Source organism: Carassius carassius, chromosome 15, assembly GCF_963082965.1.
Source record: "Carassius carassius chromosome 15, fCarCar2.1, whole genome shotgun sequence".
Lineage (NCBI taxonomy): Eukaryota > Metazoa > Chordata > Actinopteri > Cypriniformes > Cyprinidae > Carassius > Carassius carassius.
The window spans coordinates 31,463,840-31,488,956 of NC_081769.1; the positions used below are offsets into that span (position 1 = coordinate 31,463,840).

At 37.5% G+C, this 25,117-nt stretch overlaps 2 protein-coding genes across 2 annotated transcripts in view; one reads left to right on the forward strand and one right to left on the reverse strand.

Annotated features, from left to right (window-relative positions):
* Nucleotides 1-25,117, reverse strand: part of LOC132158890 (eukaryotic translation initiation factor 3 subunit H-A) — a 67,615-nt gene that overhangs the window by 24,239 nt on the left and 18,259 nt on the right. The window contains exon 3 of the mRNA XM_059568504.1: nt 3,251-3,418. Coding sequence (XP_059424487.1) covers nt 3,251-3,418 — 168 coding nt within the window. The remainder of the gene's footprint in view (nt 1-3,250; nt 3,419-25,117) is intronic.
* On the forward strand, nt 23,079-25,070 carry LOC132157860 (uncharacterized). The gene is made up of 4 exons (XM_059567126.1): nt 23,079-23,902; nt 24,021-24,188; nt 24,384-24,479; nt 24,558-25,070. The coding sequence occupies exons 1-4, from the start codon at nt 23,324-23,326 to the stop codon at nt 24,882-24,884; spliced, it is 1,170 nt and encodes a 389-aa protein (XP_059423109.1). The 5' UTR covers nt 23,079-23,323; the 3' UTR covers nt 24,885-25,070.

The window sequence follows — 25,117 nt, forward strand, 5'->3', positions numbered from 1 at the left end:
GAATATATAGTAAAACCATTTACATATATTTGTAATTAATCATTTTTAACAGGTATATTTCCAAATAATATGAAAATAGCTAAAATTATTCCTATCCTTAAAAGTGGTGATAGACATTTTTTTTCCAATTACAGACCAATTTCTCTGCTTTCCCAGTTCTCAAAAATTTTGAAAAAACTGTTTCTCTTAATGTTACGATTTCCAAACCTTAAGTTATAGCTCACTTTAGGAATTGACAGTTAAAGGGTTTTGATGCAATACTTAATGGTTTTTAACGGATTACTTAAGTGTAAAACAGCATTTAAAGGAAACTGTAATTTAATTAACGATGTGTGAAAGACCGTTCTTCCCCAGTCTCATAAAATAAATTTGGGTCGCACATAAATTGACCGGGTCGGTCGGAAACCGGAACCAAACAATTTTTTTTTTTAGGCCTAATGAATATACTGTGGGGGTGTTCCTGGATTTAAAAAAAGCTTTTGACACTATTGATCATGGTCTATTAATGAGGAAACTGGAAAGATATGGTATAAGATACAAAGCCTTTTTTTGGTTAAAAAGTTACCTTGATGACAGATATCAATTGTCCAAATAAATGATGTTAGATCAGATTTAATGAAAGTTACTTGTGGTGTTCCACAGGGCTCGGTGTTAGGCCCCATAATGTTTGTACTGTATATAAATGATATTTGTGAAGTATCAAAAATATTTAAAATGGTTTTGTTTGCTGATGACACTAATTTATATTGTTCAGGGAAAAATTTGGAACAGCTTCAGAATACAGTAGAAATTGAATTGATGATCTTCAAAAGATTGTTTGATGATAATAGATTGTCATTGAATTTAAGTAAAACAAAGTTCATAATATTTGGTAATCGAAAGAGTATTAATAAAGTTAAAATTAGGATTAACAATGAGGAAATAGATATAGTATATGAAAATAAATTTCTAGGTGTTATAGTAGATCATAAATTATGTTGGAAACCACATATTAATCATGTAAAAAGAAAAATGTCACAATCCATTGCAATATTACATAAAAATAAACATTCTGAATGAAAATTCATTATATATTTTGTATTGTGCGCTCATAGTTCCATACATGATCTATTGTGTGGAGGTTTGGGGACATGCATATAAAACCAATATAAATCCAATATATATGTTACAAAAAAGAGCAATAAGGATTATAAAACATGTTGACTATCATGAGCCAACTAATCAATTGTTTAGTCATTTAAATGCTTTAAAAATTTTTGATCTAGTAAATTTCTATCCTGTACAGACAATGTATAAAGTCTATAATAATTTGCTTCCAAACTGTATCCAAACTGGGTAAGAACTAATACAAAAAATAGATGCATATCTGTCAAAGGGGTTAATCTATGGAATAATTTGCATACGGAATTAAAATTGTGTAATTCACTTTGTAAATTCAAGAAAATGTTTAAAAACAAGGTGATTAATCATTATTTAATTTAACGGGTATTGAAAAGGAAAAAAATAAAACATATATTTTTATATTTCCTTCTTTTTTTTTTCTTCTTTATATACTTTGTATATGTATGTGTGTCTTGTATTAATCACTACTAGTGTAAAAGTGCCGCTCATTTGATTGATAATTATGTACAAAGGGTAGGCTTAATAAGCAGAGGCTTCAGCCTACACCTTTTCGGTTATTATGTATAAATTTATTTATTTTTGTATGATTGATTGTCTGTGAGGACCGAATTAAAAAATAAAGTGAAAAAATAAATAAAGTGAAATATTCTATTAAAGTGCATTAAATTCCCTTTATGCCACGTCTTGCAAAGTATTAGAATTTCCACTCAAACTGATGAATGCAATGCGAGTCACTTCATATAAATATTAACATAAAAGCACCTGCTAAATGCAAAAGTGTGAAAAAAAAAACTCCCTAAGTGCATAAATCGCCTTAAAGTAAGGTGAGATTTCACAATGTCACAGTGCATTTCCACTCAAAACAGTTTTCTCAATAAGGGTCAGATTGGCTAAATTCACAGTGAAACTAAAACTGCAGGACTTCTTTCCTTGGTATGCAGAGAGATGTGAGCAGATTTTTATTTAGCCTTTAATATATCAGCTTGCATTATTGATGGGTTTAAAGGGGGCATGATTAAATATAAAGGACGGCACGGCAGTGTGGCAGTCGAAGCTGTGAACCGTGTGTTGAATACAGGGCAGAAAATACTCGGGTTCCTGAGTAAACCCTTCACCCCACATTGTCCTCATGCAATTTACACTTATGCATTTGACAGAGGCTTTCATCTGAAGCCACTTGCATTGCAATCAAGGCGTACATTTTGCAAGTTTGTGTATCATACACTTGACCTTGCAATATGCTTTACCAGCTCAACAACAACCACAAGATACTTTAATCCTCAAAACAGCAACATATTAGTATAATATAAGTTCACTGAAACCAACAAGAAAGCGGTCCATTTAACAAAGCAATAAATCTGTAACATTGCAAAAGTAAAGCGGGAGCATGGAAAACGACCCTTTCATGGCAACTGTTTTATACCTGATAGAAATAGTTCACTCTGATTCTAAAGACATTTAAAATGTTATTATTGACCATTAATATGTCTGTGGGTCAAAAATAAAACCAAAATTAAATCAGAACTATGCATTTTATGACACTGACTGTTTAAAAAAAACACGCAGATGTGGTGGATATGATGCGTAACGCAAGTAACTTATTCAACTGCTTAAAAATGCATTTTAAAATGTAGTATTGTACTTCAAGGTGAAGTCTAATTTAACTGCCACTTGTTTAAACAGAACAACAAAAAATAAATTAAAACATCTTGTCTTCCATTCTAACCATTGTTTGCTAATCTATTAGGTGGTGTCAAGGTACAATTCATAATTCAGTGTGTTTAAGGACCACCAAATACACTGAAAAAATATGTTTTTATTGAAATACATTTTTACAAAAATACTACTTCAGTCTTTGTACATAAAATTCTCATTTAAATAAATGTAACTAATTATTGTTGAATGTCCTAACAATTTCTGAGTGAAAATTGCTGCAGAGTATTGAAATAACTAAGCAGAGTAAATTTAATTTTAAACACAAAAAATAATAACAATAATAATAAACCTTGAAGAGCATTTATATTTGCATATTCTAACATCCAAAGGATGGTCGAATGCGTAACGCACGGCTGATTTCAGCCTGTGAATGCACTGTGGGCATCTTGTGTTAATAACTAATGAGACTCACCATAAATAAGCACCACAGACTCTTCAATTGCATGCTGGTAGCTGAACTGCGAGTCCAGCAGGGCTCGGCTGACAAAAGAGCCGTAGTACGTGGACTGATACCAGCCGACGTGGAGATGGTCGATGTTCACATGCCGGAGACTCCTCATCATCTCCATCTGGTATTGAACTGGAAAAGATGAAGAGAGAGAGCACAAGAGAGAGAAGATGAGTTTCTATCTGCTATATGAGAAATGATTGAGCTGGGTAAAGAAAGTCTGACATTTCCAGGGCCGTTCATTAGTCAAAGACTTCAAGCTAGTGCATCATGGGAGAGCATCAGAGTGAGGAGCTGGAAGAACAATGGCTGGGTAGATTCCCAATATCAAATTTCCCCAGTGCACATTCAATTCAACCACGCATAATACTAATGCAGTGTCTTCCTAACGGTTTGTGATGGATTAGACACTGTTTGAAGATTCATCTAACATTCTTCATTATAACTCGCCTATATCCAGTTATTATCCAGCAAAAAAATGCAACTAAAAGAGATTAGACATGTTCAAATCAGCTGTACAATGCCAAAAAAAAAAGATAAATAGAAAAGGCCATAAAGACCTACCACTGAAAACTATTTAAACTGACTTTTTAAAATTCAGGAAATTTGCCTTTACTGATCATACTAAGGAAGAAGTTTTCTTTGTTTAGCACTTTTCCCACGCCAAAGGTCACTTTACAATAAGCTAAAAAAAATGATAAATTATTTTAGTTTAAAATTTACATTTTTGTATTTCTAATACTTAATTTATTGTAAGAATAATAATGTTGTGTTCTTAAATTCTACTAACGAGTAGATTATTATCATCATCATCACTATCATTATTATTATCATTATTATTTCTAATAAATATAAATGGTATACATTTTGTTGTTGTGAAAATAGTACTAAATAAAGAGTACTTGAGAGGTTTGTTACCACCGCGAAATACAGTAGCACACAGTTATGTTCAACAAAAAATAAAAAATAAATCTTTAAAATGTATAATTATTTACTATTATTTACTTTAAATAGTACTTCATTTAAATATTTAAATATAATTTTTAAAGCTTTAAAATATCATTAAAAATATATAAAAATTTAAATACTATCTAAAAATTATAATAATTTTATTTAAAAATAATTTTAAGTTTAAAAAGGTTAATTTAATAATAATAAAAAATCATATGAAAAACTAACAGACTACATAAAAACAAAAACAAGAACAACTAATATTTCAAAGTAAAACTGCGTTTACATTTACACTCTTATAATGCATGCTATTCCAGAGAGTTTAAAAGCAGAAACATGAAGCATGTATCTCAGATAAAGCGCTTACATTAATTCTTTCTTCCAAACAAGTGTTACTTGAGCTGTAAAGTTGTCAAAATCATGCTTTCAGCAGTCGGACTACATTTCCAGGCAAATGAACTTTAGGTAAGCAGATGCTTGCCTTAGCAAACCCCAGCAGCACACCTCCTAGGAACACTACATCCTAATCCGATAAGTCTCAATACAAATTTTAGGTGCACTGTCGGTAAAAAACTGCAAGCCTCTGCAAGTTTGCTCGAGTGATCTGGCACAGCCAGACAGGAGAAAAGAGAGAAGAAGGGCAGCAGATTATGGGGAGAGATGTCAGCTCTTCAGAATGCCGGGTGAAGAGGGGACAGCGGTGAACTTTAACAAGGATTTACACAGGGACAGCTCACTTTCGGCTAGAGGAGACATCTGCAGGAGAGGAGAGAGGCAGATGAATCGCTCTGAACAAACGAGGCAGACTCCACACCTTGACTCAGATGTAGCTGCTTATAAATAAACCCTACTGGGAGGCAAGCAAATGTGCCACGCACACTCCAGGAGACAGCGTTAAAGAGAGTGGAATTCAAGTCGATTCAAATCCATGCACTGGGGAAAGTTTAATTGCCTCTGCCAGCTTTTCCAGGCAATTGGAGAAGCAGGATAGAGAACCGTGGGATGAGGAATGGTTGGGTCGCCTCCTGTTGAAGAGCAGGATCCTGACATGCTGTCACCACTCTGTGACTTTATGGGATTCAAGCACCACTGGATGAAAGCAAAAGAAAGGAAATTGCCTTGAAGAAAGAAGCACCTGTCTAAAGTTGTTGAAGCACCGTGTTTTTCTCCAGACACAGGACGGGACTGACAGTAATGTACTCAAACACAGATCTGCTCATGCAATTCTTGGGCAACATGTAGCAAGTCTTGTTGAACATAATTATGTGTGCTACTGTATTTCGCGGTGGTAACAAACCTCTCAAGTACTCAAGGGAGCAATAGAGTTAACCTCAATAGCCAGGGTCAGTAAACCTGATGCATTACTCTGGCAGCTAGATATAAACAAGTCGACTTGTTGAGCACATTTTCTTTTCTTTTGATCTGCTAATACAGTAATTGACCTGAAAAAACAAAACTGGACATACAAGACTATTTACACTAGAGACTGACTGCTACTGCTTTATTTTATTTACTACTACATTCACAACAACAACAAAATGTATACCATTTATATTTATTAGAAGTATTATTAGAAGTAATAATGATAATAATAATAATAATAATACTAGTGATGATAATGATAATGATAATAATAATAATGTAATCTACTTGTTAGAAGAATTTAGGAACACAACATTATTATTCTTACAATAAATTATGGTATTAAGTATTATAAATATAAAAATTTAAATTTTAAACTAAAATCATTTAATTTAAAACAATAACTACTATACAATAACTACTGGTGCCACAAAGCCCACCATCACTACAGCCACAAGACGCAGCAAATCAGGCATCTCCACAGACACAATATTTCACCAAACAAACAAAAAAAATCTCATCAAATATCAAGAGGATTACGCCTCAGAGTTCGCATGTGTACAAAAGACAAACTCAAGTCTAAAATTGGTGTTGGCTTAAGAAAAACCATATCAGATGAGAGCCCTAAAGCATATTTCCCAGCGGAGACGGAAACGGTTGCCTACACAACTCTGTGCGGGAAAACATGGACAAAACACCAACATAATGCAAAACATTAGTTTGCCTTAAAAGCACAGCCGCTCTTGTGTCATAGAGCCAGCTTGATCAAAGCACAATACAGAGGAAGAACTATTCTTCATTTCCGTTCCATGCTTCAAGCAGCACTCTCGGGTCTCAGCAGCAGATGATATTCCTCCGAGAAGAGCACTTCTACCAATCGTGCGGAACATCGCACCGGCAAAACTTTTCCTTTTGCTACTCCACGTCCATCCCATTCCACTTCTCTGAAGGCAGGTGACTGACAGCCTACATATCCAGCGGTCGGTCCCAGAGCTGCGTGCGCAGAATAAATTCAGCCCAAGCGTTTGCTTTGGCAAATACGAGCGTGCCCACCAGGCCTAACAACTAAATTCATCACTGCTAGGTCCTGACAGGCGACGCTGAATATGAATGAGACGCTGAGATGTAATTTGTTCCGAAACTCTTGGTTGGCTTCCTCCAAGCGAATGCACAAGGGGGCGACGTTTTAAAGAAGTAAATTGAAGCCAAACAAGCGATTCAAATCTTCAAGCCTCAAAATAAACACTCTCACGGCCCCGCTTCCAGTGGAAAGACAGCTCTGCCACAGTAAACAATCCCTACAGTGCTGTAAAAGCTGATAGGTATGAGGCAATACATTCAGCCCGAGATGCAATTTGCATTCCCATGGAAGCCTCACAATGACACTTTCCTCATATGAAACCCTCTAAAAATACCCATGCTAAATGAGGCACGGACGAGAGGACGTTTACGCAACTTTTACAATAGTCACCAAAGGAAAGGTAAAGCATGAAATACCGACTTTGTCGCAACAATGAGCACAATGGCTTTTAAACCTCCAGTAGTGCGCACTATGTTTTTTTAGGGCAAAAATCCACCATCTAACATGGGATGCAAATGCATTAGTCATCGGTTTCAAAACAAAAAAAGGAAAACACTTCAGAGCAAGGGTGCTCCCTTTGCACAAATATCTTTTGAACAGGGGTATTTCACGGCAATAACTCTCTCCCTTGATCTTCACAGAAAGCCCATGTCTCATTTACGGCCGAAAGCTGGGATTGCAATGCATTGCGTCCCATTGTTGCGGTGGCTAAAGGTTCTCATTGTGGCTGCATAATTCAAAGGCTTTTGTGCGCACCCAGGACTTGAGGGTAACCCCACCCGAGCCGAATTACTTAGACTCTGTTACACCACCACGGGAAGGACCATTAATTTCATGATACGTTGGGTTCTGCTGTCAAGCTTCGAGTGTGAAACACAAGTCGAGTGGGAGGCAAAAACGTCATTACCTGGACGAGGGCTGACATTTGATTTGTCAGCGACTGTGCTGGAAAATTCTTCCCCTGACGAAATCTGCCATTAGGCCAACACGGGCTTTCTATATAGAATGACACAGGTAATAAGAGCTGGTGTCAGGCTGGAGAATAATTTATTGCCTTTCATAGGGCCTGATTTCTTAGTGTCAGTGAAACCATGAATTCCGTTTGGCAAACAGGCCCGTCAAACATGAGAGCAATAACTGGTGTCTGGAATTGCATGCTTTCACATCCACCACTTCTCGGGTCATGTACCGCTCAGGCACACAGTGTAATTCATCAAGGCTTGGAGTTCCAAATGGATTGCTTATTATTGGCCAGGGCTGATAGACTGAGCCGTAGGCTAGAAGACATGAAGTATAATGCCAGTGCAATTTCATTCGACTCTCTTTTTCTGCACGTCCATTAGCAGCCTGGCACCACCAAACAGTAGCAGCATACGAAATCAAACATCAAGGACATGTTTCGCACCGCAGGTCCATCTGTAATGTGTTCTCCCACGTTTCCAATACTCACGACACGCATTGGATTTATGACCAATTTGCCGTAGTGCAAGACCTGGCCGAGGAGCTGCAGTGAGGCAAGATGTTCTTGATCATGTCAGATAGGAGTAGCTGAACACTGAATTCCTTGGAGAATTTACATAGATGGTCGATGGTAGGCACTCCCAACAGCAATAACATGTTTGAGTTCAATAATATTGATGAATGGTTAAAAAATGTGTCTGTGTGTGTGTGTGGGGGGGGGGGGGGTGACTTGGAAAAAGAATGCATTGGAATATAAAAGATTGGAATATAAAAAGAAAATGACTGTTGAAATGCAGCACTAATGGAGAGTAAATGCAAGATTGTTTTAAGAGTATTTCATCTTTTTGGGTTCAATTATATTGGTCAAAATTTTAAAAAAAAGAGACTTAAAATAGAAAAGATATGAATTTACAGTGACTTGAAAAATATGACTTTAAAAATGAATAAGATTGGAATTTTAAAAATAAATGACTTGAAACCACTAATGGAGAACAACTAAAAAATAATAAAAAAAATTATATGAATAATTCCATTTTAATTACATTAAAATGCTAAAAAGAATTTTACGCATATTTCTGAAAAACAAAATTTTATAGTTCGAATCTGAAAAAAAAAAACTATGCACAAAATCTTAGATTTTACAATAATTTAAGATGGAACTGTATTATATAAAGGTTTGATGTTATTGCATTAATTGCAACATATGAAAGTTATCTATTCATAATGGTGCACATAAGACTAACAACCAAGATTTACAGCTTCATCTACATGTCATCTAAATTGCACAGCCAAAGATTCATGCCTCAAATAACCATCAGACCCACACTAACGATTAGGCAAATTACAACCATATTCAGAACCAGAACCTCCAAGGATAATCAACCTGGATTCCAACTTCATTTTCCTCTTAATTTACCTTAAAAATAAGCTATGACCATACCAAAAGACAATGCCATGGCTCCTTCAGGCCACAGCGGTGACAATCAAATGGACAGAGATCTGCATTATGCATGCGTCTCAGCTATCCAAAGCTGCAATTCTTTAATTTGATACGGCTGTGCGGCCTGCGTGATGCTACTGCAAAATGGGCAATCTGAAGCGCCAGCTTAATCCCCAAAAAAAGATTAAACCAGATGATTTGAAACCACCGCTGTGCACATTCAACCAACAAAGGTCAACACCGGGCCCTCTGACACCCACCATTCTTCCATTCGAAATAACAAGATCCCTCCCATTGTGGCAATCTACTGCGTCACTGCTTCCACTCTGCAAGGTCTGCCAACACCAGATGAGGCTGCAGTATGGAAAAAAAGGATCCTGGTTCATTAAGTACAAACCACAGCGAGAATTAATACAGAGACAGCAGGCCAATAGCATTACCTCACTCTAGAGCATTGTGGGCATTAGTCAGGGTAAACGCCACATTTAATTTAACGCAAATGAAAATGAGGCTGTGAGGGAAAGATTTTGGTGTCAACCATTTAGACAACAAAAAATCTATTCATCTAGAATTGTTCTCTGGTTGAGTTGTGCACAATTCAATTGAAGAATTGGCTCCTGCTCAATTCATCAGTGTGAATATGAATTGAATTGGCAGCAGGACGTACTGTTAGAAATCGACAGGAATAGGAATTTATGGAACTACAATTCAAACAACTGACAGGTAATGCATTCTGTAAAGTTTTTCCACCTCAGTGAACAAGCTAACTCATTAAATATGATGAAATGCATAAACTAAGTACACATTTCAACAGATGACATTTCCAAATTCAATATCTAGCAGCCTGAATCCTAAGGCCTTTTTTAAAAAAATCTAAACATTCAAAGACAACATCTTAAGTCTGTCTTGACAAACATTGCCTTTACAATTCAATTTTATTTGTATAACACTTTTCACAAGATATTATTTCAAAGCAGCTTTACAGAAAAAGTAAAATCAGTATTACCATTCTGTTAATTTGTTAAGGTTTTTGAAATTTGTTTTAATTGCACCTTGTTACATTCAAGGACAATCAGCATTCAAATAAATTCAATACAAATTCCGGGACTGAATTTGAATTTTAAAGTCATTTTCAGTTTAATTTTGAATGGTGCAATGGCTCAACAACCCTGGCTGCCTCATACCTAGGGATTATAATGACCCGACAAGTCCACTAGAGTCCATCGAGTCCAAGTTCATTCATAATTCAGTCCCAAGTTCTCCAAATCTACAATGCATCTTACAGAAATATCACATGTCCAAACAAGACATGAATCTGCAACCAGCCTAAAGACCAATGAGTTGATTAAAAAAGTAGTTTTGCACATCTTAATTAAGACTCAAGAAAAATGGCATCCACCCCAACCAAGCTCCCTAGCAGATGCTGCATGTCAAGCTCATTGTGGATGCAACAGTCGATGGGAAGATAATAAAAGCACATTCTTCATGAGACGCCAACCGGAAGGCATGGGAAATCTCAGAAAGAGAGTAAGCCGGTGCTGGCGCCCGTGCCCGAAAATGGTCCATGAGGAGAATCCCGTGGGACTGGTGAGGAGCACGGTGCAAAGAAAGAGAAGTAAAAGGAGGGGCAAAACACAACAGCTGGAATGATGGAATGTATTTGTCAAATGAAGGGTTGCTTTGGTCGACTCCCGTCCCATTAGAGCATAAGATATTGACTCGTATAAAGCAGTTTGATGTTTATTTTCCCCTCTGCTTTTCTGCAGCAGTGGCAGCGATGCATCCCTCCCGGCGTAGAAGGGTGTCAGGCACACACAGGGCTCTCTTAACTAAGATTAATTGCAGCTAATCTGCGATGCCCGGTGGAACACGGAACAAAGAGAGCCTCAGATCCTATTATGCAGCTGCTCGCGAGGAGAAAATTAGCTAGCTTGCCTCGCCGACACCGGACGAGACGTGGGAGCTCGATGTGTTGTTTGCTTCCAGTCACACATGCATCTGTCAGTAAGACAGCAAGAAAACACGTGCGGTGGCATGTCACCATGACACTCCCTCTGCATTTCACGCAATCCCCATCCCTCCTGCTGGCTGAGAAAGAAGAAAAGAAGGAAACGCATGCGCTCGCTCCCTCTGAACCCCATCCTGGTGCACATCTGCAAATGGCGCATGATTTCATATTTCACACTTGTTCTACAGAAAACACGGCTGGCGAGGCTCTAATTACCGGTAGGGGATTTCAAGTGCCACTACAAGAAGATTCAGTACAACTTACATTCTCACAACATCAGAATAACAAGGACGAGTGCTCTGGCATGCTAGGACGGAAAGGGATTTGCTCGTCCCTCGTTGTTTGATGCAACAACAGGCAAAACAAGGGCCTCTTTTCACATCTGCAGAAAGACTGCATCTTATATGGACTCTACATGAGGACAAACACAACAATGAATCACGTGGTTCAACCTGAATGCAATATTTCAAGTAGTCAATTAAGCGGGAACCCTCTAGGGAGGTGAAAAACACTAAGTATTTTACGCAGTAGTGCCTTATTGCTGCCTGCTGGATGAAATATGGCCCTTCGGAGAAGCAGATTATAACAAGCATTAGCCAACAGCCATTATAATAGCTGGCGATGTCTATGAACATTTTGGCTGAAGTTTACAATAAGTTTATTTAAAATACAATGTTTAGTAGCATGTTAAAGCATGCTCTGGACAGAAATCGAGTTTTGTTTAAAAGGGTTTTAGAGGTCATCGTGTCATCAGGGGGACAATGAAGGGTCTTTGAGCAGCTTTTACAAAAGAAAAGCAAAGTAATGGTGCTTTTCCACTACATTGTATGGCATGGTATGGTTTGGTACTGTTGACTTCTGGGGGTTTTCCAATGGGTACAGTACCTGGTACTTTTTTAGCACCACCTTGGTTGAGGTTCCAAAAGAATCGTACCATTACCAAAACGTGACGTGTAAACTCTGCAGATAATGGATTGGCTGGAGAGAATATTCACTACCTGCCTCACTGAACTTGCGAGACAAACACAAAAGTGCTGCTAGATTTAAATCAGCACAGCCAGCAAAGGATAGAACACAAATGTTTTGAACGAGCACACCTTTTTTTAACAAGGTTTCGTTGTCTGTTGAGGAAGTGCAGACATTCCTCTTGTTGATAGCAGAAGAACAGATCCAGGGTGAGCTTTATGGGCCAATGAATGAAAACGTTTTTCACGAGTCGCGGCAGTAGAGACAGCGCAACAATAATGACGTGAATAATCCCGCCCACTCTAAAGTGGTACTAAACTGCAGTGGAAATGCAAACCGAGCCGAGCAGAGTCATGTCGTACTGTACTGAGCTGTACTAAACCGAGTCGTAACATGCAGAGGAAAAGCACCATAAAATTGCAGTTGACTGGATTTAGCCAAATTAACTTCAATGAACTGGATGATTGTCGAATTGGATAAAATGTTTGTAACAATTTGAAAACTACAATAAAACTACACAAATCTTATAATCCTACATAGATTGCTGATGAAAAATGTTAACCTACCTGAAAATCGGAATCGCTTAAATGAAAACACAAACTTAAACATTAATAATACAAATAAAATTGCATTTAACAATACAAACTTAAAAATGGTTTTAAATTCAAAATGTAACTGACAGTAATGACAGCATCAAAATATTTGAATAACGTATTCCTACTGAATATTGAATTACAATAGGTCTATTTAAACACTTTACCTTTACACTGCATAGATGCGTCAAGTTCTGTGTTCACTGATGACACATGCCGAATGTCACTTTATTTTAGCCAAAACTAAAGCCTAAAATCAAACTTCCCAAAACTTTAACACTGTTCTTTTGCTACCATGCAAGTGCTGCCATTTCCTTGTAGAAAGGAACATCTAGTTTGTAGATTAATTATCCAATGTGATACGATTGTGACATGTCAGTTCACAGCCTTTCATAATCTGACAGATGGCGCTTAATTCTGTTGACGTGCTGGCAAAGTGCAACTTGAAGAGCTCTGCTGCTGTTCAGCTGTAATACTAATTTGAAAATGCATACCATTGGAATGCTCATTTTTATATTTTACAACTATGAATCACAGTTTTCAAAACATGTCAGTGTGGAGAGTAGAGCAATTTACATTATTTTGTAGTTTTTTTTTGTTAGTTGTTTTACATAAAATTACTGACTGCATCTGGATTCCAGTCCAATTTCAGCTATTATTCTTTTTGTGTAAATACTATTGACAAGTTCTTATTTTAAGTCAAATGTCAAGAACAGGGGTGCCCAAACTCAGTCCTGCAGGGCCGGTGTCCTGCAGAGAACACCGGCCCTCCAGGAGCGAGTTTTGGCACCCAACTAAGAGACTATCCTTGCAAAAAACAATTTCTACCTGATGGGGTTAGATGTGAGCAAATCTAGAAAATTCATAGAAATTATTCATGATTCTTCCAGGCCAAAACAAACAAACAAACAAAAAAAAACATTTCTCCAAGCCAGGTTTGCTGTATATGCAGAGAGCCTTAAGAGTGATAGAAAATACAGACATCAGTGGCACCCAGGGACGTGACTTCATACCTTCAAATGCTTCCCTTCATCCGACTGTGGAGTCACAGTGGCGTGATTCCCGGAAGATACGTGCTAGTCACTGTGGCTGATCTTGTGATTAATTATGCCTTTGGAGAGGTGCAGAGCAATCTACTAAAACCCTGGACAGGACACATTCAGTGGTGGCATCAGGGACCATTAATAAATCAGGCCATTTAAGTAGAAGATGGGAACGCTGCCAGGGTCATGATGGCGGGGCACGTCCCCTGAGAAACCAAACGGGAAATGGATCGTGATTCCTCACTGATTAACTTACCCTTAAGGTGCACATTAGAATCCAGAGGTTCAGGTCTCTGATAGTTCTCAAGGTTTCCTGCCAGGTGCTTCATGAAACCTCTAGAGGTTTACAGTGAAACTGCATTAGTTTTGCCAGATCATGGTTGAAGTGTCGATGCCAAATTCAATTCAATTTGAAAAAACAAAAGTCAGATATGACATGATGTGACTCGATTAGACAGAAATGGGAATGCCACTTAAATTTACAACCAATTGTATATTTAACTGCCAAACAGCAAATTTTCACTAATTTAAATAAAGGTGATCTAAAATATAATAAATATCACCTAACCTTATTCATTGCAACTAACACTGAAGTACCAAAAAAATTACTTTAAATCCTCGTTTTGCACTTCTAATTAGTGATCGTTGTTTTGTTTTGATGCCTCTGAGCGGCGCATGCACAAAGCTGACAACATACATCATCTGTCCGGAAGTGCTTCCATTTACAAAAGTGATTACAAGCTAGATTAAAGTGATTATTCAATTTTAAATATGGATATTTTTCTCACAAAAACCGGATTGATTTGCTACAGGAGGCCTTTGTTCACCCCCTGAAGTCATGTGAGATACTTTTATTTATGGAAGGGCGCTTTTTTTTTAACTTCTTTTGGACTGAAGCACTGCAACACAAACTGATTGCAACGACAGAGCTTAGAATAGCCAGGACAATTTTTAATACATCTCCGACTGGATTCATCTGAAATGCCTTGGGGGTGAGTAAACAGCCTAATTTTTTTTTTGGGTGAACTAACCCTTTAAGCCATTTCTAAGTAAGATCCAAGTAAGTTCCAAGAAAGAGCATTAAGAAAATGCCACTAAAAATATGGTAACTCCAGTAAAAGTAAAAAAATATAAACTTAAACTAGATAATTTATGCCACTTAAAGTTTCAATGGCATGGCTGCATTACCACCTTAATAACTTAACAAATTATTCATTATTCAACACTCCATCATCAATTTCTTACACATACCATTTACTTCATGTAAACTTCATGTACTACTCATAATGTGATTTAAGGTTTTAGTCCTACAGTTCAAAAAATACATATATGAAATCTCAGGAGGTACTTCAGGCAAGTAATTTAACATCATAAGAGTTCAGCTGATCTGACAAAACACAATGTCAATGGATTGTAGTAGCTCAAGTCCATTACAAAGGGGTGAAAACACCCGCCCTGACCTGTCGTACATGTGAACAGCACAGGCCAGATAGAAAGTTTGTAAGATTCAATGCAGAGGGGTGTGGTGGGCTAGATAAGCTTATCTAAGGGCCACATTGTGGGTCTAATCTAAGAGCAGCACACATGGCTGGCAGTGCTTGTCCCTGTAGTGTCCGCTTAATCGATAACCGCCGCACACCTAAAGCTTTCAGCCTGTCTCGCCCACGTCTCGCCCAGTTCCCTCGTCGTGAAGCCCCACTGTCATCTCTCACCTCCCTTTGCATGAGCTCAATGAATCGGCAGATGTCAGAAGATCCCCGGAAACTTGAATCAAGTTCAGGGTCGCTGCTTTCAGCGATGTGTGCAGATATTCAACCAATAATCAAGCGCACCGCATCTATTCTTCCCTGCGCTCACGCTGGTGCTGGGATGAGCTCCACCGTAATCAATCTGCTCTCTGACTGTTTCCACGTCAGCCTGCCAGACCGCCAGCCAAACGCCAGCCCACCTCCGAACACTCACAAACATGGTACAAAACAGAGCTTATAAACCCTAGACTCATACTTTCACAGGTTGGAAAGCCTGCAATCAAAATTTGGGACATCTAAAGAGAGTTTAACTATCATTGAGTGTTAAAAAAAAACTGGGTACAACTTTGTGTTATGGGTCAAATTCACCCACATTGGTTTATTAATGCAATTTTGCCAAAAATCAACATTATGAAAAACATTAAAGATTCACGTAAAAATAGAACACCTCTACAGTAGATTGTGAGACTAAAAATATAGAATATGTGGGAAATTCTGTTGTCTCAGTGGTCAGTTTGACTCATTTTTATGTTTTATTTAAAACAAATTATGCTTTTTACTTGTCATGACTACTTGTATCTCCATTCTCAGGTGCAAATAATTACAAGTATAAAATGCTATTTGTAATTTCTCTGCCTTTTTGTTAGGTCTGGTTCTCAAACTCTTGGGTAAAATTGATTTCTCACACTCCTTTTCAGTGCTGCAACAGTCTAGTCTATCTGATATATATATATATATATATATAAACTAACCACCAAAATCAACCTTTGACAGATCTTCTGACTGTGAATCTTAAATATAGAAACAGTAAATGCTCCATTATGATTCAGAAGACGAGTCTTCAGACTCTTTGCCGTTTTTTTCAAAGGGTTGATTCTTTCAAATTGCATGTAAACCAAAGGGGTCAATTTCACCCCATTCAATTTCACCACTCAAAACACGCTGAAACTTTGCATGCACATTAATGGCCCTAAATAAGAACTATTTAAATTTCCAAAAGAAATGATTAGTTTAACCAGTATTTTAAGCGATTTGAATGTCAAGTGTGGGTCAAACTGACCCAAATATAACAGAAGGTTAAAAACACATTTTTGTTATTGTCTAACAACTTTATAAATGTCAAAATTAATTCAAATTAATTCTGAATGATATGGTCACTCAGTAAAGGTTACCTAAAAATGTTTGATTGTACTTCTTAATAAATTTTTACTTCACAAATTGCAGAAAAGAAAACCCCACTTGTTTGATAACTTTTACTTACAATAACTTATGTAATGGGGTGAATGGTTGAGCTTGAAAAATAGTGTCAGCAGCACTATTGTAAACCTGCAGAAAATGCACATTTCCTCATTTACACTTTTATTAATTTATCCAAAGACCCTTACAAATGAAAAACATCACAAGAACCCTGTCAAAGCCAACAATATTCATAGGATTCAATGCCAGACATTGATTTGCCAAAGAAGTGAAACGCAGATTATGAATATATGTTTCAAATTTACATTTAAAAATATTTCAATGATAAATTTACATTTCATGCTACACTTTGGTTACATAATAGCTTCTCTTATCTAACAGTTCCCACAAAAAAGCATGGAAAGTGGCTTAAACATTCCCAAAAAACCCTCAGCCCTTCCTTTGGTCCTGAATGCCAACTTATCTTACATTTTTAAAAGGACCACAATAAAAGAGAAACCCAATAACGTCACCCATTAAAAACTTTAGGGAATAACCAACAGAATATCAGGAGCAGACGTAAGAAACTTTCCTTCGGCGTCCTATAGACGGGCAATCTGCTGCAATTTAAGCTCTACTTATACACATCCCATTACTCATCATGTACGGACAGACAGGAAAAACACACCATGAGCTTGATAGGATGGAATGACTGATGAGCCACAAGTGTGGTCTTTGAGACAGGACTTACCAGGCAGCTCACGTTGAGCCAAACTACATAACCACACAGGCAGAATTTTCTTTCATGTAGGGATGTCAAAAGTACCTGTACTTTGGGATCAAGTCTAGCCTATATAAAATTAAGACATCAGCAATAAAATGCATCGACACTAGCTACAATATCTTTACAACAAAGCACCGACTCAACTCAGTGACAGACAGCTGCTTTCACCTCCCTGCATGCAGTCAGCAGTTGACCGATAACTTAATAAGGAACTACAAAAACACATGTCAGATCAGAAGAATGAGGGTCCAAGGCTATCAATATAGATCAACAAACAATCTACAGAAGAAAACTGAGACTCAAGCCTCTTCTAACTATGGATGTGTGAGGCAAGTCAACTAAACAGAACTGCAGCTGCTAAGTTAGCCAGCTAGTAGTAATTTAAAAGTTACTTCTGAAAATAATACATTATTATGAAAAGCGAATATCTGGAGCGGAAAACAAAATCATTTCATGTCTTTGCATGACAACGTTTTCTTCGTTAACTTGCTGCTGGACCAGAGAAATGTCTAGCAGGAAGACGAGTAAGGTGTGGGGGTGTATTTAACGGTTTAAAGGGGGAAACTTTAGGAATGAAAGGGTCGGGAACTGACTTTCTTCAGAAAGGTTTTATTGACATTTTTCATGAAATCGATATATAGTGCCTGATAAAATGCTTTGTTTACAGGATGTATTTCTGCTTGTTCAAAAGTGCCACCTGCTGTCAGAGATATTTTCATTCACCCTGTCTGTTGTTTTATTATAATCAATAATTTGCACACAATGTTTTCTGAGGGTTTCCTACTTTAGACTAGCAAGTTACAAAATTTCCATTTAAAAGTCGGTGAAAATAGTAATAGTTAACATCACTACTTCTAACAACAATTGCAATGTAATCTTAGTTTAAGTAAAGTTCTGAAGCGCCATAAGCAAAGTGTGCTTTTGGACAATATTAGCAAATTCTTTTTGTGATGAATTTGCACTGACAAATGACAACATTTCATCAATACAAAATATGAATTTAGAATATAATATCCGTAGTATTGCTATTTATAAACATTCTTTAAAGTGGGTTTTAATTGGTCTTATGTACCAATCTTAAACCTGGCAATCAATCAGCACTGCTATAAATGGTGCTCTAAACCACCAATAGCCACACTGTATTCCCGAACAGTATAACCTACTTATAAAAAATAAGTGAACTATACTTAAAACTGTGAAACAGTTCATTCAACTTAAAACTTTTAAGTTTGTTCAACGATTTGGGCGTTTTAACTTCCAGGAACTTAAATAAAATAAGTAAAACATGACGTCATATTATTACCATAGCCTTATTTTTGCCTCTTTGTGGCGGTAATGAGCTTTATTGCGTTCCAATCTGCCAATTCAACAAAGAAGAGTCTCTACACTCAAAAACATTTTAAAGCCTTTTTAATAGATATACAAATATCAATAGTAAAATTGTATCAAATTGAATTTAATGATCCTTACATATTGTAATTGAATAATTGCTTAGGGATGGATTGTTCAGTTATTCAATTAAAATATGTATGGGTTATTTAATTCAATTTGATGGAATTTTACTATTAATGGAAATGCATGAATCTAAATTGTAGTGTACTCAGTGCACTTTATTTGCTATTTTTAAAACATAGTAGGTAAAACTCTCCAAAACATACTAGTCAACATGACCATCATGATATGTCCGTTTATTTCATGCCTGTAAAAATAACAACGAAGTGAAACGAATTACCAAAGCCTCATTTTTGCCTCTTGGTGGCAGTAATGAGGCTTTATCGCGTTCCAATCTGCCAACGAAAAGGAAGAGTCTACTCGGTGCACTTTATTTGCATGTTTTTAAAAACATAACATACCATACCAGGTAAAACTATACAAAACGCAACAAAGAGTCAAGATATCATTCCATGTCCGTTTATTTCATGTTTTACTCAAATGACTGTAAAAAATAACGGAGTAAAAATAATTCCCATTTGAAATTGAGCGCTCGGATTTGAACTTGGAAGCCCGCTATGTCATGCAGGAGTCGTTGCCTCAAAGTGGTTCTGTGGAATCAGTATCGTTTATCATCGTCATCGTTTCTGTGTTTGCTGCGGTTTGTTTAGCGGCTATAATCTGGTAAGTACTTCTTAAAACTTTTTAAAAAGTTATTCTAGTAATCTGCATCAGAATGTGACAATATAGTCATCAAACTGAAACTATTGTTGCGTTTAGCTAATAGACGACCTAAAATGATCAGGCACACTTTAGGCCTGATGTTATTTGTGGAGTGATTGATCTAAATTTTAACCGTTTAGGGACATAGTTGATGTATGCTCGCAATCGCATTGCACGGATATTAATTTGTGGTACTGCTGGTTATCGCAGTTGCTTGTATTGAAGCTTTTCGGTTACAGAACCTAAATTGAAACAGAAAAAAAATAGATTAAAACCACTTTCATTCAATATTACTTGTTTTTTATCCAATGCTTAAAATTAAATTAGCTGCAATGGAAGCCAAATGTTATAAATTCTGAAATTGTTGAATGACTTTGACATGTCTCTGCCTCACTATTAAGTTGTGTTTTTATTTTCTCTACAGGTTAAAACTTGTGAGACCAGAGCATATATGTGAGTAAAATTACAATTTGGAATTTGGGGGTGAAAATACATATGTAAAGACTAAAAGTATGCAGCATTTTAAAACTGATAACAACTGATTTTAGAGGTTGGCATAGCTCAGGGTTTGCTCATGTCTTGTCATTGTCATGGTCATGATTTTTCATGATGGATTGGAAATGCAGGTTATGTGATTCCTCCTCACTTACCCGAGCACAGTTACTTGGCCATTATGGTTTGCAACATAGCCATTTTTCAAAGGTTAGCCCTTTACCGTGTCTCTATGACTCCTGCATTTGCACATTTGTTTCATTCAATGCACTAAAAATTCATGTATCACGATTTCACAATGAGAAGGATAAGAGGCACGCATGTCAAGAAATCCAGGTGGTGTACACATGTCCTTTATGTGGGTTCAAGCAACCTTTTTCAGAAAAAAATCTCTTTGGTCATTTAAGAGGGCATTTGAGAAGTCATGAAATGGTAACATGTCCATATAAAAACTGTAGGTATACGACAAATGTTTACTCCTCATTTAATTCACACAAAACCAGGGCCCATGGAGTAGATGTTAGTTCAGCTTGCTTGGACCTTTTTGAAGATGTAGTTGCTGAAGATGATGGCTGTTCTGCAGCTGCGGAGCCTCCATTTGAGGATCCTACTCAGTCTGAGAATGCAGACATTTTGGATATTGTTGATATACAGTGTGACGCAAGCCAATTAAAAGCGCAACTACAACGCAATTTAGCCTCTCTGTTTTTGAAGATGCAGGCTATACTTCATGTGTCAGACATGACACTTCTGTCATGACACTGCTGCGCAGGAAATAGTAGAACATTTGTGTCAGCTGTTTTCTTTGTCAAGGCCGCTGCTGAGAGAAGCAGTATTACAGAGACATTGCTATACTGTGAGTGAAGCTGCTCTTGATGAAATTGTTAGTGTTGTTATAAACAGTAATGTTTTGTCAGTGCAACTACTAAAGGAGCAGAATTGTCCTCAAATAAGCGACGAAAAACCTTTATTGAGAGAAATTACCCAATGGTTATGCCGTTTCAGTATGTTGTAGCACCTGGGCGCACAGCTGTTTATGTCCCAATACTGCCTATGATTCAGTTGTTGTTTAAACATACTGATGTACTTGACAGAATTAAAGAATCACATCCTTCACAATCCGGTCAATACACAAATCATCGAGATGGTTTGTATTTTCAAGAAAATGAGCTGTTATCAGCATCAGAGGAGTTTAAATTGCCACTGCTGATTTACATCGATGAGATAGAAGTTGCAAATCCATTAGGTACTTCGAGGAAAATACACAAACTCTGTTCGGTGTACTGGGTACTTGCTGATCTACCTAGCAAATACCGATCAGCTTTGCATGTGATACAGCTAGCTTTGCTGTGTAAAGTTCCTGATGTCCAGAACTGTGGCTATGAGAGTGTGCTTGGCCCTTTATTGCAAGACATATGTACATTAGAACAAGATGGTGTGTTCATTGAGTCTCTTGGTCAATCTGTTAAAGGCACTGTTCTTTTTGTTGCATCAGATAATCTTGCAGCTCACGGATTGGCAGGCTTTGTACAGTCATTCCGTTCAGACTATGTGTGCAGATTCTGTCTGGCAACTCAAGACCAGTTTCAATCGCATGAAGTTGCTGAGGGTGAATTCAGTCTGAGAACTAAGGTAACTCATGATCTGCATGTCCAGAATGTCTCCAGTAGAAATGGGGAAAGTAATTGTGGTGTGAAAGGGGACTGTGTCTTAAAACAAAAGCTGCAGTATTTTCATCCAATCACTGGTTTCCCTCCTGATATTCTCCATGACCTCCTTGAAGGTATTGTGCCAGTAGAGTTGGCTTTATGCATTCAAAAAATGATTCGTCTGAAACACTTCACACTTGATTATTTGAACAATAAAATTGAATCATTTCCATATCAGCATACAGATAAGGTTGATAGACCCAAGCCAATTTCCAAAACTTATACCACAAAAATGACAATAGGTGGTAATGGTCATGAAAATGCTGCATTACTTCGGCTACTTCCATTCATGGTTGGCAGTGTTGTACCAGAGGGAGATAGTGCATGGGCAGTGTTAATGGAATTGAAAGACATTGTGGAGTTAGTGCTGTCTCCAACATTTACTGAAGAGATGATTCAGTATTTACAGAGTAAAATTAGGGACCACAGGCAAATTCTTCTTGAATTATTTCCAGATTTTAAGCTTAGGCCAAAGCATCACTACGTCGAACATTATCCAGAGCTGATCAGATGTTTTGGACCTCTTGTACATTTATGGACCATGCGTTTTGAAGGCAAACACCGCTTCTTCAAACGGGTTGTGCACGATACACAGAACTTTAAAAATGTGCTGAAGACACTGGCAAGCAGACACCAGCATATGATGGCTTACCATCTAAGTGCGCCAGCGTTCTTCAAACCACATTTGCAGGCATCAGCTGTGACATCTGTTTTAGTTTCAACACTACCTGAAGTGGCAATACAGTATATTAAACAGAAGACTGATAGTAACACTATATACTGTGCATCTCAAATCACCATTGATGGGACAAATATTTCTACTGGGGAATATTTTCCTGCTGGTTTTGAAGCAGGGTTACCTCAGTTTTGTAAAACTGAGTCAATCCTCCTTGTGAACGATCATGTGGCCTTCCTATGCAGGGAGCACAAGTCCCATTATATTGAACACCTAAGAGCCTTTAATCTGTGTTTAGGTGATATATCTGTTAAAACAATAACAGATTTGAGTGACACATCCCCCCTTTCTGCCTACAGCATAGAGGGCAAAGTGCTGTTGATGCCAAAGCGATTTCTACCTTTACAATAAGGTAAGATTTCTACATTATTTGGAAATCCATGTCCAGTCCATCTTGTTCGAAACTATATTTTTAACTTGTCTTTTACCTTGTTGTTTTTGTCTCCTAGATGGCAGAATCCCAGAAACTTTTACTGAGAGTTTACATTGCTCCTGACATCGCCCACAAGATGACCCTTTCTACACGCCCAAGTACAGTAGAAGAGTTGATTACAGTGATTAAAAAGAAATTCAGACCTCGTCTTGATTTTGATTTCAACCTCCAATATGAAGACCCAGACTTTGGGGGGCAACTCTGCTTTCTAACAGACATTTCAGAACTGCCAGAGAAGGCTGTATTGAAAGTACACAGATCTGAGACTGATGCTGGGTCAGCTGCAACTTCACACACAGAAATACTCCCTTATGCCCCAGGACGCTTGCAGAGTTGGCCTGATGTCTTCCCAGTTCCTCAATTTTCTTATGATGTCGAGCACAGCCTCAATGGTGGAAATATGGCCTATCAAAACAGTGGAAAGTTCTTAAAATTAACTAAAGGCCAAAAATACGACATTCTAGAAAATATGGCCAAGGCAATGCACAGCTTTAAGGCTTACCCCAGCAACAAAGAAGTAGCTAAAGCAGCTGAGGCTCTTATTTCGAAGCACCCCTGCCTCACAGAACCAGGAAGTCAATGTGGATGGTATGGCTGGAAGACAAGTTTAAAGTTTAAAATGGGCAACTTTCGCACAAAACTCAGCAGATCTGGCTGTGAAGAGGTGGCTGTTAACTCGGGGAAGAGAAGCCAAAATAATCCAGAGAGGGAGTCTCCCCACTCCAACATCAAAAGAGCTCGTCGAGCTGAGGTAAACTACCTACCAAATTTTCCAAAAGGAGAGAGGGCTGAAAGCTTGGAACAACAAAGATTGCAAATAGTTGAGGAAGTGTCTAAGACAGAAAGAAGTCTTGGGCTGATAGAGAGACTCATGCAAAGTACATTTGCTCTGCGTCGCAAACAGATCATTGTAGATAACCCATCACAACCAGTGAAGGACTTTTTGGAAAAGTGGCCTGCACTTCGTTTGGAATCTCAGGTAATTTTCTCAGTTGCTATCTGTTAGATTCCATTTTTTGTGTGTTTATGTGTGTCTGTTACTTTTGTTTTCTTATTTAACATTTCTTTATGTTATTCGTTTGAATGCTTGCTTTCAGATTGCTGCAGAATTCCACAGAATTACTAATATCAGCTTGAAAAACAAGTTCTATGCAGAGCTGGACAACCATACTCCTCGACTGATTGCTGTTTACAGGCAGAAGGCTGCCCGTACAGGCAAGGCAGCAGAAGCACTGAGAAGCATCTGTAGTGCCTATGATCTTACGGTGAATTTTGTTAATTACATTTATAGTACAAGTTAATTGGTTAATGTGCACAAGTTTTTTACTGCTATCTGGTAATTGTTTAAACCTGGCTTTGAACTTTTTTTGCTTTAAATTTCTTCCCTTCTTTCATCTGTACTTTTATTTCTATTTTATTCTTTTCTCTTGCATCACTAAGACAGTTCTGTCTTTTTTCAGGATCACTACGATATTAACAACAGACGTACAGCTGCACTTCGAGCCCTCCCTGTCTACTTGCGCGAAGATGACTCTGTGTTTTTCAAGATGTGGAATGTAGGTTTTTATACATCTCATTTGAATTTTAATGTTATTTATCTGATTATGCTTATGAAGTTCTCTAATGCTTTTCAGACTGAAGAGGTGGATGAGCCAGACATTGCAGATTCAGCTGTAGCTCTTGTCAGCATGGTGAATGGAGACTCGAGTTCCACTGTTCAGTTTGACCCTGCTGGGATCGCTATTGTGCTGGAAGGTGACATTGTTCTAAGGGACATTTCCAGGTTGGCTGATGCTTTTCTTTTGATGTTTGGTTTGATATATGCATTACATCTCAACTACCCCAAAGAGCTGACCCACACTTTTAACTTCATCCAAAAAGTCTTACTGGGTTTGGATGACTCAAAGCCACTAACACCCAGATTGCTGAGTCTAAAAAATGAGCTACTGATTAAGGAGTAAGAGTAATGGATGTACGAGTGCGATACAATTTATTTTTGGTTCCTTTCAGTTGTTGTGACTACTGTATTTGCCCTTTTAAACACTGAGCTCAAGATTTTAAATTTCCCAGTGAAGTGGAGAATTGCATTTTCATTTAAGTACTTACTGGGATTGCGTTACTGAATGCCACTAGCACCCAGATTGCGGTCTAAATATTCTGGATAAACAAGAGACTGTTTATTGTCTTTTATTTC